The 12,391-nt window shown below is 37.3% G+C and overlaps 1 protein-coding gene across 1 annotated transcript in view; it reads left to right on the forward strand.

The window, feature by feature from the left end:
* Positions 1-1,144: 1,144 nt before the first annotated feature.
* trmt61a (tRNA methyltransferase 61A) overlaps positions 1,145-12,391 on the forward strand; it is a 33,424-nt gene continuing 22,177 nt past the window's right edge. Inside the window, exons 1-2 of the mRNA XM_056471561.1 lie at positions 1,145-1,246; positions 3,774-4,148. Of these exons, the coding sequence (XP_056327536.1) occupies positions 3,818-4,148 (331 nt within the window). The 5' untranslated portion in view covers positions 1,145-1,246; positions 3,774-3,817. The remainder of the gene's footprint in view (positions 1,247-3,773; positions 4,149-12,391) is intronic.

Raw genomic sequence — 12,391 nt, forward strand, 5'->3', positions numbered from 1 at the left:
AAAAAACATGAAAAGAAATCAATATAAAACAGATATCGGCTATGGCAAGTTATATGACACAAATAAATGAAACATTTTTAAGGCAATTTTTGTTTTAATTTTAGCCAGGGCACCTGAAAAGTTAAGTTCTTTTATAAAGACACTGTGTAGTGGAGGGGTTTTAAATATCTGCATTTATGAATAAAACATCTGGCTAACCAGTCTTGCACTTTTCCCCAAATCGATTAAATGGAGCTGCAAGTAAAACATATGTGTTCTGTGTCTTCAATTAAGTGTTTACATAAATAGCTTGGTGAATTTTCAAAATTAAATTTCAAGTGTAAAAACCCATTAGAAGGGTATATATAATTAAATATTTTAAATTGTACTTCTTTTGCCTTGGGGAGAATTGGAAATTTAAGATATGTCGTTCTAAAATGTTTAACAGTATTTTTATTCAATGAATTAAATAATTTATTTCTTAATACTTGATAAGGGAAGCAAGATTGGATAATAATTTGTCTTAAATGCTTATTAGTGCAAAGTTTATTATCGATTTCAATCTCACCAATATACAATAAGGGAAGGATTGGAGTAATTTTCAAAGATAGGAAACTTTTCATTAACATTTTTATACCTGAGGGTATTACATTAATAACAGTGAAAAACTGCTTTGAATGACAAGCAAATCTGTGTCTTTAAGTGAAAGTGTTAGAATCTAGAATATTGCCCCTGCCATCCATTATGTCTGTTACGAACCAAATATTTTAATTTAACCATTCCTCATAAAAAATGGATTTGTTCCTATGTAGAATATACTTGTTATTCCAGATAGGGGTATTGTGGAGTGTAAAATTGTGTGTGAGCACTAGTTTCCAAAACAACAAGACTTGTTGGTGGAATGCTGAAAGCTTTACTGGGAGTTTTACTGAGAATTTGGATGCCTCCCAGTTTGTTAAACAAGGCACGAGGAACTATGTACCAGAAACACTGTTATGCAACATAACCTTACGCTGTTCCTTTAAAACACTTACATCATTTCCCCGAGACTGTGTCGCGAGATGTTGACGTTTGGACAAAAATTGTAGATTTGTATATACCAAGTAGAGCGATCATTTGTGATAGAGTCAATCCACATGCGGTGAAGATCGGCTCTGTGGCTGCTTCTGTATGTGCACGAGGGGGGTTATCCAGCAAACTAGCCGCACACACGTGCTACACTGTTGTTCTGCTCCTACACAAACACATCAGTCTTACTGAAGTAACGGTGAGTTTTTTCAGTCCTTAAATATGTAGAATGGTGTAGGTATCGTTCATAAATGCCATGTGTTCCTTTGTGAGTTAACGAGCACGCGCATTTTTCTTTAAAATATCTTTACTGTAACTCAAATTAACGTTAGCTGTCAAGTGTGAAAGAACTGTTTTTTAAAACTTGTTTTCATTTTCAGTGTAACCCTTTTGTAAAAATGCTCTTTATAAAGTTTTGAATATAGGTTTGTAATGACAGCTACTGAAGCCGTGGTAATTAAAGTCGCGGTTCAAATAAACGTTAAGTTAGTGTTTCTGTTGTTGGGTCCGTTCATCAATCACAGTGACCTTGCTGACTCTTATAGATAAAAGAAATGCCAACAGGTATGATTAAAAGTGTGATTAAAAGATTAACTTACATCTGGCCCATTTTTGCTCGTCTGTACGGTTTTAGGAGTGAGGTTTCACAGGCGCTGCTGCTAATGTTCAGTCTGTCTGGACAGTTGGGTAGTAACGGCAATTAACGGTTTAGAACTGTTTAAATCAAAATGTTTGACAGTTTTGATTTTTAGTATGACATGTAACAGTATGTATACATACAAGCGCATATGCAAACAAGAATAAAAATGTTGGCTTGTAATTTCTGTTTATATATACATTTATAATCGTAAAATATATACAAATCTTAAAATGTAAAGTCTTAATTTTTATGTTTCTCTAACTGAAATACTTAACACGTATTTTAAGGCGTTTTTTTCAATATAAAACTTCGTAATTTAGTAGTATACAAAACTAAAGAAAATATTGTTATCTATGAAGCACAATGTGTAATTTCAACATGAGAATAGTTTTTTAAATTAGTTTGCTGCATTTTCTACTTAAATTCTCATCACAGACATAAAGATGTGTTTGTCGATGTTTGAATGCCTGTTATATTGTAATTTAAACATATTAACATGCAAATGCTAGTATAAACATTGAAAGGTGTGAATATGTATTTTTATTTTTCTAATAATTTGATTATCTTGCGGTTTGACATTCAGATTTCTTTTGCCTAAATACAGTGCGCTGCTATAGACATGCCTGTAATACATAATCCTGTTCTCTGATTTGTGAATTTAGATGACCGTGATAAATTTTATTTCATATTTGTGAGTTTATTCACAGCAAACCATAAACCCCTTGTTAAGTCCACTGTAAAGAAGTAAGTAATATAGAATTTCAATGTGGTCATATCATTGGCCCATGAACATTTTCTGCGTGTTGTCAAACTATTTCATAACTGTAACAAGAGGCAATTCAATCTTAACCTAATGTTAAAACAGCCACCATAACATTATTTATCAATTTGTGGCTCTTTTTGATTCTTCCAAGATATAGAAATTAAAAATGTGATACAGGAAATACTTTAGGACAATTGTTTTTGTTTACCTCCATCAAAATGGTCTATAGGCGGTCGTCATGCTTACCACCCATTACCTTAAACTCTTATGTTTCTAGAACACAAAACTCATTGTTTTAGTTTGAGCTTAATTTGTGAAAACTTTCACAGATCCGTTTTAACCAGTTAATTATTCCCTTAATACAATTTATTACATTTTAATTTATTAGTTTTCTCCACTGTGTCTATAATGGATTAGCGGTGATAACTGCGCATCATGTGCATAGGTGGCTGTTTTTCAGTGTCCACATCATTCAATGTTTAACATCGCTGACACTTTTAGAGCCAATCACATCCCTTTCTGTTGAGCGCGTGAACAATGACCAGTCATAGGGGTATAAGAACTCGCTCGACAATGCTCAAAGCAAGCAGGATTACTATTTACATTAGTTTAATTGCTGTAAATGTTTATGTTGTCTTCTGGCACGTAGTTGTGTTTTGTTTAAAACAATCAAAAAGAGCAGGTAAAATTAACGGTACAGTTCATGTATCGGACTGCTTGTATTAAAGGACAAAATTGTACTACAAATAATATATAAATATATTTATACATTTTAATACAATTCTTGTGTTGTGAAGAAAAGATATAATTGTGAATGGAAAGCATCATCAATGCACCGAGATATCGAATTTAGCCGAATTGATGACTTGATAATCATAACCGAAACGAACTGTGGGACCAGTGTAGGTTCACACCCCTAAAATTTACCCGTTACCAGTCCATGAACTCTTTAGACATTTTTTAGTCCACAGTGAATGTTACAATTTACATATTGTGATAAAATCAGTTTAGTAATTCACTACTTTATTCTGTGTGAGAGTGGGCTAGTTTTAAGGTAAGGACAACCAAAACTCAAGTTGACACTCTAAAAACAAACAAGCAATAATACCAAATGATGACCGTTGAAGAATAAATTATCTAAGTCGGTGACTGAATGGGCCGTAATCATGCATGGGTATGTAGTGTGTAAGCATAGTGTATACGTGCATCAGACATTTTACTGGAATTACCTAAATTTTTCAAATTAAAATTTGTTTGTGCTGTAATATGAGTTAAATGATTTGTCCACTAACTTGAATATGCCATTTTCCCCTTTCAATGCAGTTTAATCATTTAAGGATCATCAATCATCACTAAAGCTGTACCTCATGAGTTTTGTGGAGTACTCTGAACTTATCCAAGATGAGGATGTTGTCATTATCTTTATGGGGCATGATTCCATGATGCCAATAAAAGTTCAGTCAGGTGCTCAGACTCAAACCCGCTATGGGGTCATCCGGCACTCCAGCGACCTTATTGGACAGCGGTTTGGATCCAAAGTAACTTGTAGTAAGGGTGGTTGGGTTTATGTGTTGCACCCTACACCAGAGCTGTGGACTATCAACCTTCCCCACCGAACACAGATCCTCTACATGACAGACATTGCCAACATCACACTGATGCTGGAGCTCAAACCAGGCTCTGTTGTGTGCGAGTCAGGTAAGATGATGTGCTGTGTTCCTGCTTATCTTTAATGGCCCATTTCCACTGAGTGGTACGGTACAGTTTTGTACACTTTTATGGCCATTTCCACTGTCAAAAGGTACTTAAAAGTGAACCGTTCTGTACCACTTTTTGGGTACCATTTGCAAAGGGTACCTAACACATCAAAAGGGTGCCAAAAGGCAGAGCTAGACTCGCAACTGAACACTATTGGTTTACAGAGATACGTCACTTGCTCGTGCAACAAGCCAGAATAAAAACAAAGGAACCGCCATGTTTTAAATACACAGTTAAGACATTACACCATAATAATATATGCATATAATTAGAGCTGGGCAATATGGCAAACAAATTTTTCATGATAATATTTTTGCATATCGGTCGATATGGATAATTATCACTATAAATGTTAAATCTTTACATCTATCAATTTTATAGGATTTTCAGCATGCCAATCCCTTTGTGCAGCAGATTTAACACATTTTGGGAAATATTTAGCTGTCTGACAATTTAAATAAAAAGGTAATAAACAAAAGAACAATCTTAATTCAGCATTTACTGTTCAAGTTTTAAACAACCAAAGACATACTTACAAGTTATTGGATATTATTGTTCAACATCAAAAAAATAAATAAAACCAATTTGAACTAGTAAAAGATGTGACAGAATCTTCAGTTTATAGTAAATTTAGGGTGAAATATCCATTAATATATTTTATTTAGAGATGCCAGCGAATACTTGATGATCTATTGTCAATAAGGATTTAATCGATAGACCTTATCGATGACTGATTAAGTGTGGACATTTAAAGGGTTAGTTATGTTTTGCACTGTGAGATGCGTCCACGCATTACATCATCAAGTGTGTGCAGTTTACCTTACTTATTGGGTCACCCTCTTGACATCACATATTGCATAAAACCCTGTTATGCGCAGATCTCGGTTAAATCCGCAGGTGTTTTAACCAATTTTGTCTGACAAACTGGCACGAATATTCATATGCAGACTCTCATTTTATAAATCACGCATCACAGCTAGAAATGCGGGGAGCCTCTCCATTCACACAACAAGCTTCTGAGGTAATCTAAAACTACTATACGTGCTATACTTTGTAAAAACTGTCCATCTCATGCTGCTCAAAACATTCCTTTAAACGAATTAAGCTGAAACCGTGAAAACAGTTTGATGGATTGTTTTGGCGCTAAAGCATAGCCTATACTATAGCGAACTTGTTGCTTCGCTTCAGGTGTTATTCGTTCTTCTTGTTTATGCTGTAAATAATTGATGAACAAAATATACATCAAAATTAAGTTACTCATTATACAAAACGAAATTCGTTGCAAAGATGTGTGTGTATATATGTGTGTGTGTGTATATATATATATATATATATATATATATATATATATATATATATATATATATATATATATATATATATATATATATATATATATATATATATATATATATATATATAATTTATTTATTATTCCTTTATTTTTTAGTTCATGCCAATGCATGTTAAACAATTGCAGGTGGATGATGCTTCGCTCCGTGGAAATAAGGATTTAATTAATGATCCATTGCTTTTGTAAATGTCTTTCATATATTTGCTGCATTGCTGCAAGATTTTGTCTTGAGCATCCGATTTTTCAGTGATTATGTCCTTTAAATATATAAAGGCTGGTTGTTTTTCTGTTGATAAGGGACAACAGTAGTATTACAGATTTCAAAACAAATGCCCTTAAATAATGCAGCCTGTAGTTTACAGCAAGAATCAAGTGATAATTAAGATTGTGTTGTCTGTTATATCTTTCGTCTGTCTTTTCACTGGGGTTTTTTCCTGTAAGGCACAGCTTTTGAAAATGATGACATGAGACTCTGCTGGGTAGTTGCACTGGTTTACCAACACTTGTTTGGGTCTGTAATTTCTTAGCATCTCCATAAGGGTGGTATTGTTTTAAATGATGACAGGTTTGTGGGGTTGCCTGCTTTTGATGACACGAGTCATCTGTGCAGTTTGCAGTGCAAGTTGCTCTGTTTTTTGTTGGATTAAAAAAAAATTATGTAGCTCAAGTCTAGTGATGCTTCTTGTCAACAATGTTTGTGACTGTGACCTTTTTTACCTTATTTTAATCTTACTCCTTCAAGTGCAGCTAACACTGTGTGGCTGTAAACTTATATACTGCGTGCGGCATCCGGAAGGGCAAGCTGCAAAATGCCCGCGCAGCGTTATGCATAGTACGCAAATATTATCGAACAATTATGGAACTGTCATTATCGGTTTATCGCAAAATTATATATCGTGATAATTATCGATATTGAATGATCACCCAGCCCTACATATAATAATGAGCCATGGTTGACCCGAGCTCAAACAAACCTTGTCGTCGTCTTGATGAACAGCCACAAAGCCTAGAAGAAGAGCAGAATCTGCCCTGTAGTTTTTTACAAGGTCGTCTAAAGCGAGAGCAGTTTCGCTGTCTCGCTTGCACTCGCCGTGTGTCTATATTTGAAATAAACTTCTTGAGCTGATGATAATAACGTGCGTGTGATTATTAAAGTGCTTCTGACATCCGATCCTGTCAGAAATAAACAAATGTGAGACTGATGTGCAAAAAAATAAAAGAGCAAAGGATTCTTTCAAATGTATGCTGTGTGTACTTTTACTGTAATTGGTAACATATCAGTGACTTTAAGGGTCTGTATGTGTTCATATATGTTGCATTTATTTATTCATTTTATATAACTGCAGACGAGGCCATTTCGCACTATCATTGATCAGACGTTGCAGTAGGCTATTTCGCACTATCATTGATCTGTAGTTATAATCAAATCATGGTAAAAAGGTTTGTAATAAACATTTATACATAAGTATTTATGTGTGTAAAGGCTGATTTATCCTTCTGCGTCAAGCGCACGTGTATGCTATAGCGCAGCCTACAAGTGGACGCATAGCCCTTGCTGTAGTCATCAGCGATGCTGACGTGCACCTCTCAAAAAATGTAACTACACATTGCAACGACACGTAGCACAAGCTCTGTAATTGGTCGGCTTGGTAGTGCTGATGAGTGTGGGCGGAGGTGAGAGCCATGCAAGCCTGATGCAGCGAGTGTTTACAAGCGTGGAGTCCTGTAAAGGAGCTCAGGATGGAGACAGTTGTTTTGTGTTTACCTTATCATTATAGTTGTTGCACGTCCGCCGATTCCAGCCTCAAAATGAGCAAGTTTGAGCCACTTGTACATTAAGGTAGCGTTCAGAAAAAAAAAAAAACACCAGCGAAGAGACTCAACACAGAATCTTGACACAGAGAAGTATAAACCAGGCTTAAAGCATCTGTTTTGTGAAGTGCTTCTTATATGATATGCGAACGACCCATACAGCTTTACTTTGACATTTTCTTGAACGAGAATGATGTTGACTGAGACTTTGTACCGTTGGTACCCTTTTAAGCAACCTACAGGCAGAAACTGAAAACAGCCAAACCTGTATTAAGATCTGTAAAAAAGATGGACTAACGAAACAGAGTGGGATCTACAAGCCTGTTTCGACCTCACTGACTGGAGTGTTTTTGAAGCTGCTGCAAACGATCTGGATGAGCTCACAGAGACTGTAACATCTTATATCAGTTTCTGTGAAGACGTGTGCATTCCTACCAGGACTCAACTCTCAAACAACAATGACAAACCATGGTTCACTGTAAAACTCAGACAGCTACGTCAGGCCAAGGAGGTTGCTTACAGGAATGGGGATAGGGCCTTGTATGAGCAGGCAAAATACACACTGGAAAAGGAGATCAGAGTCGCAAAAAGGAACTATTCTGAGAAACTAAGGAGTCAGTTCTCTTCCAGCGACTCAGCATCTGTGTGGAAAAGTCTGAAAAACATCACAAACTACAAGACACCATCCCCCAGCACTGTAGACAATGAACGACTTGCAAACGATCTGAATGAGTTTTACTGTCGGTTTGAGAACCCCCCCACACCCACTCTGAACTGCTCTTCACGCCACCATTAACACCTCCACCACCCCCTGCCTCCCCCATACCTGCCCTACAGTTTAACGAAGAGGAGGTGCGCCAGGTCTTCCGGAAACAAAGCACCAGGCCCAGATTTTATAACACCAGCCTGTTTAAAATCCTGTGCTGACCAACTGGCCCCCATCTTCACCCTGATCTTCAACAGATCACTGGAGCTGTGTGAAGTGCCCTCCTGCCTCAAACGCTCCACCATCATCCCCATCCCAAAGAAACCCAAACTTACAGTACTAAATGACTACAGACCGGTGGCACTAACATATGTGGTCATGAAGTCTTTTGAAAAACTGATGCTGGCCCACCTGAAGGACATCACTGAACCCCTTACTGGACTCTCTTCAGTTTGCCACAGAGCAAACAGGTCTGTGGATGATGCAGTAAATATGGGACTGCATTATGCTCTGCAACACCTAGACAGACCAGGGACCTATGTGAGGATCTTGTTTGTTGACTTCAGCTCGGCGTTTAACACTATCATCCCAAAACTTCTCCTGCCCAAATTAACTCAGCTCTCTGTGCCCACCTCTGTCTGTCAGTGGATCAACAGTTTCCTAATGGACAGGCAGCAGCTGGTGAAGCTGGGAAAATTCTCATCTAGTATCCGCACAATAAGCACTGGCGCCCCCCAGGGGTGTGTCCTCTCCCCACTGCTTTTCTCCCTGTACACGAATGACTGCACTTCAAAAGACTCCTCTGTGAAGCTCTTGAAGTTTGCAGATGACACCACACTTATCGGCCTCATTCAGGATGGTGACGAGTCTGCTTACAGACAGGAGGTTAAGGAGTTGGCTGTCTGGTGCAGTCACAACAACCTGGAGCTCAACACGCTCAAAACAGTGGAGATGATAGAGGACTTCAGGAGAAACCCCCCTGCTCTCCCCCCACTGAGCATCATGGACAGCATTGTGACAGCAGTGGAGTCATTCAGGTTCCTAGGCACCACCATCTCTCAGGACCTGAAGTGGGACACTCACATTGACTCCATTGTCAAAAAAGCTCAACAGAGGCTGTACTTTCTTCGTCAGCTGAGGAGGTTTAACCTCCCAAAGGAGCTGCTGAAACAGTTCTACACCTCCATCATTGAATCAGTCATCTGCACATCAATAACTGTCTGGTTTAGCTCAGCTACTAAATACGACCTCCAAAGACTACGTCGAATAGTTCGGACTGCTGAGCGAATCACTGATACAACCCTTCCTACTCCCCAAGAACTGTACTTATCCAGAGCGAGCAGTAGGGCTGCCAAAATCACTCTGGACCCCTCACACCCAACACACTGCCTCTTTGAACTTTTACCTTCTGGTCGATGCTACAGAGCACTGCGCACCAGAACAGCCCGACACAGAAACAGTTTCTTTCCTCAGGCAATCTATCTCATGAACACTTGATGATAATAATTGCGAAAACAACATCACTACTTGCCATACACTATTATACACATATACACTTATTTAACAACACACTTTACTCGCCAATTTGCACATAACAGCTGCACATATAACGTTGTATATAGTAATAAACATGTACACACACTTGTCAATCTGTATATTTGCACTCACTACTTCTATTTTTAAAAAAATATATTTATTATTTGTTTTTTGTCCTGTCTCTGTAATCCTGTTGCACTGTAGAAGCTTTGTCACGAAAACAAATTCCTTGTATGTGTGAACATACCTTGCAATAAAGCTCTTTCTGATTTCTGATTAGCAGTGGAAACGCAAGCCTGATAAAGACATGTACCGTACCACTAAGTGAAAACGGGCCAATCAGCTCCCTTGTCACTCAGGTCACTAATCAGGGAGTCATTAATTTTAAGGTCTGCATTAATTAAAGCATTCTTCCAGTGAACTGAAAAATCTCACAGTGCAATGAAAAACAAGGGAGCATCGATGCACACGATGCAAGTTCTGAAGCATGCCATGAAACATGAATCAGGGGATGTAAATGATCAATGATTGAATTGTTGCTACTATGTGAAACAAAGAATTGAGGTCTGGTGACTCTGGAGGCCATACAAGTGAACTCATTTTCATGTTCAAAAAAACCAGTCTGAGATGATTCGCGCTTTATGACATGGCTTGTTATCCTGCTGGAGGTAGCCATCAGAAGATGGGTACATAGTGTGTTTATAAAGGGATGGACAATGGTCAGCAACAATACTTGGGTAGGCTGTGACATTGACACCATGCTCACTTGATACTAATGAGCCCAAAGTGTGCCAAGGAAATATCTCCCACACCATTACAATCACAACCAACCTGAACCGTTGATACAAGGCAGGATGGATCCATGCTTTCATGTTGTTGACGCCAAATTCTGACTCTACCATCTGAATGTTGAATGCAGAAATCAAGACTCATCAGACCAGGCTACGTTTTTCTTTCCAATCTTCAATTGTCTAATTTTGGTGAGCCTTAGCTGACAGGAGTTGGACCTCAAGGTTTGACGTGTTGTGCATTCAGAAATGCTCTTCTGCATACCTCGGTTGTAATGAGTGGTTATTTGAGTTACTGTTGCCTATCATCTCAAACCAGTCTGGCCATTCTCTGACCACTGGCATCGACAAGGCATTTGCGCTCGCAGAACTGCTGCTTACTGGATATTTTCTCTTTTTTAGGCTATCCTCTGTAAACCCTAGATATGGTTGTGCATGAAATACCCAGTAGAAATACTCAGACCAGCCTATCTGGCACCAATAACCATTATACGTTCAAAGTCGCTTAAATCACCTTCCCCATTCTGAACTGCAGGACTATGGCTACATGCGTAAATGCATTGAGTGATTGGCTGATTAGAAATTTGCATTAACGAGCAGTTGGACAGGTGTACCTAATAAAGTGGCCGGTGAGTGTAGATAGTGTATAGCCTGTAGAGCAAACAAATATTTGCGTAATATATTGACCTTTTGCACCTCAAGTTTTCTCGTCCGCTTCCTTTTACTCATACATTCTTTTCCAAAGCATGTAATGGTATTTAAAATCATATAATAATTGTGAGCAGAAGTCAAAATCTTTTGTTTAGATGTCTGGATGTTTGCTAGTTTTATTTCTGTTTTAAAGACATTATAGATGTGTGTCTGTTGCTGCAGGCGAGGAATGCCTGGCAAATAAAATGAAGCAACATTCATTACATATCACCAAATAATTTCAACATAATAATAATAATAATAATATATCACTCTTCATCTTGCAGTACTAATTAATGATTAATTCGTTTGTAGATGTGCGTGTCAACGCAGAGAGGATATTACTGATGGAGGAACATTAACAAATTTCACTTGTAAGCCAAAAAAAAATCCATTGTAAGCCAAAAAATAATGAATTTGCCTTGTAAGCTGAAAAATAACGAATTTCACAAGTGAGCCGAAAAATAACAGATTTCACTTGTGAGTCGAAAATAGTTTTGTGAATTGGTTTGGAAAGTGTTGGTAGCACCAGCGTGACGCTTCACAGTAATGCTTTACCTTCAGAGAAGTGCCCTGGTTTTCCTATCAGAGAAACCTTTGTTTCATGTTTTGCTGATGTTTAAGAAGATTTAGGTTCAATATAAGTAATAAAGTTGATAGTTTTGGCCCCTTTTAGCTGGCTATTACTACAGGTTAAATCAAGTTTTGATTTGGGAAATGCTTTAGATGCGCAGGTGCGGGAGATTTTTTTTTTAATATGAGCGTTATGAATTGATTACAAAAGATAGCATTTAATTACATTTAATTTGACAATAAATTATCTGAATGCTGAAGCATTCATTATAATTGTATCTTGGATAAAAAAAATAGATGCCTATATTTTTCCATGCTGTTTCTTTTTGGCATTAAACATTGTATTTCTTCTTTACCGTTTGCTGTTTCATTTCTTAATTAGCCAATATATTTTTTATTACTTCTATACTTTAATTGTGTTCATACATTTAAATTAAATATATTTGGTTAACAATGCATTTCCGAAATAATGTGCTTCATTAAAACATATACAGCCAACATGCTTTAGCATTTGTCAAGCATAAAGGTAGGCTAAGTGTAGTGTTAATAATTTAAAATTTGATTAATATAATCTAGATAGCCTGAAATTACTTGATAACTACATCTTTATTTTTCCCCAATAATGTAAATTATTTGAATAATTTCACATATTCTCAAAACATTGCTCTGGATTGGAGATACCATTTTTATAGGTGTGTCTGTGAATGTGGGTGTGTCGATAACC

Source organism: Danio aesculapii, chromosome 13, assembly GCF_903798145.1.
Source record: "Danio aesculapii chromosome 13, fDanAes4.1, whole genome shotgun sequence".
NCBI lineage: Eukaryota > Metazoa > Chordata > Actinopteri > Cypriniformes > Danionidae > Danio > Danio aesculapii.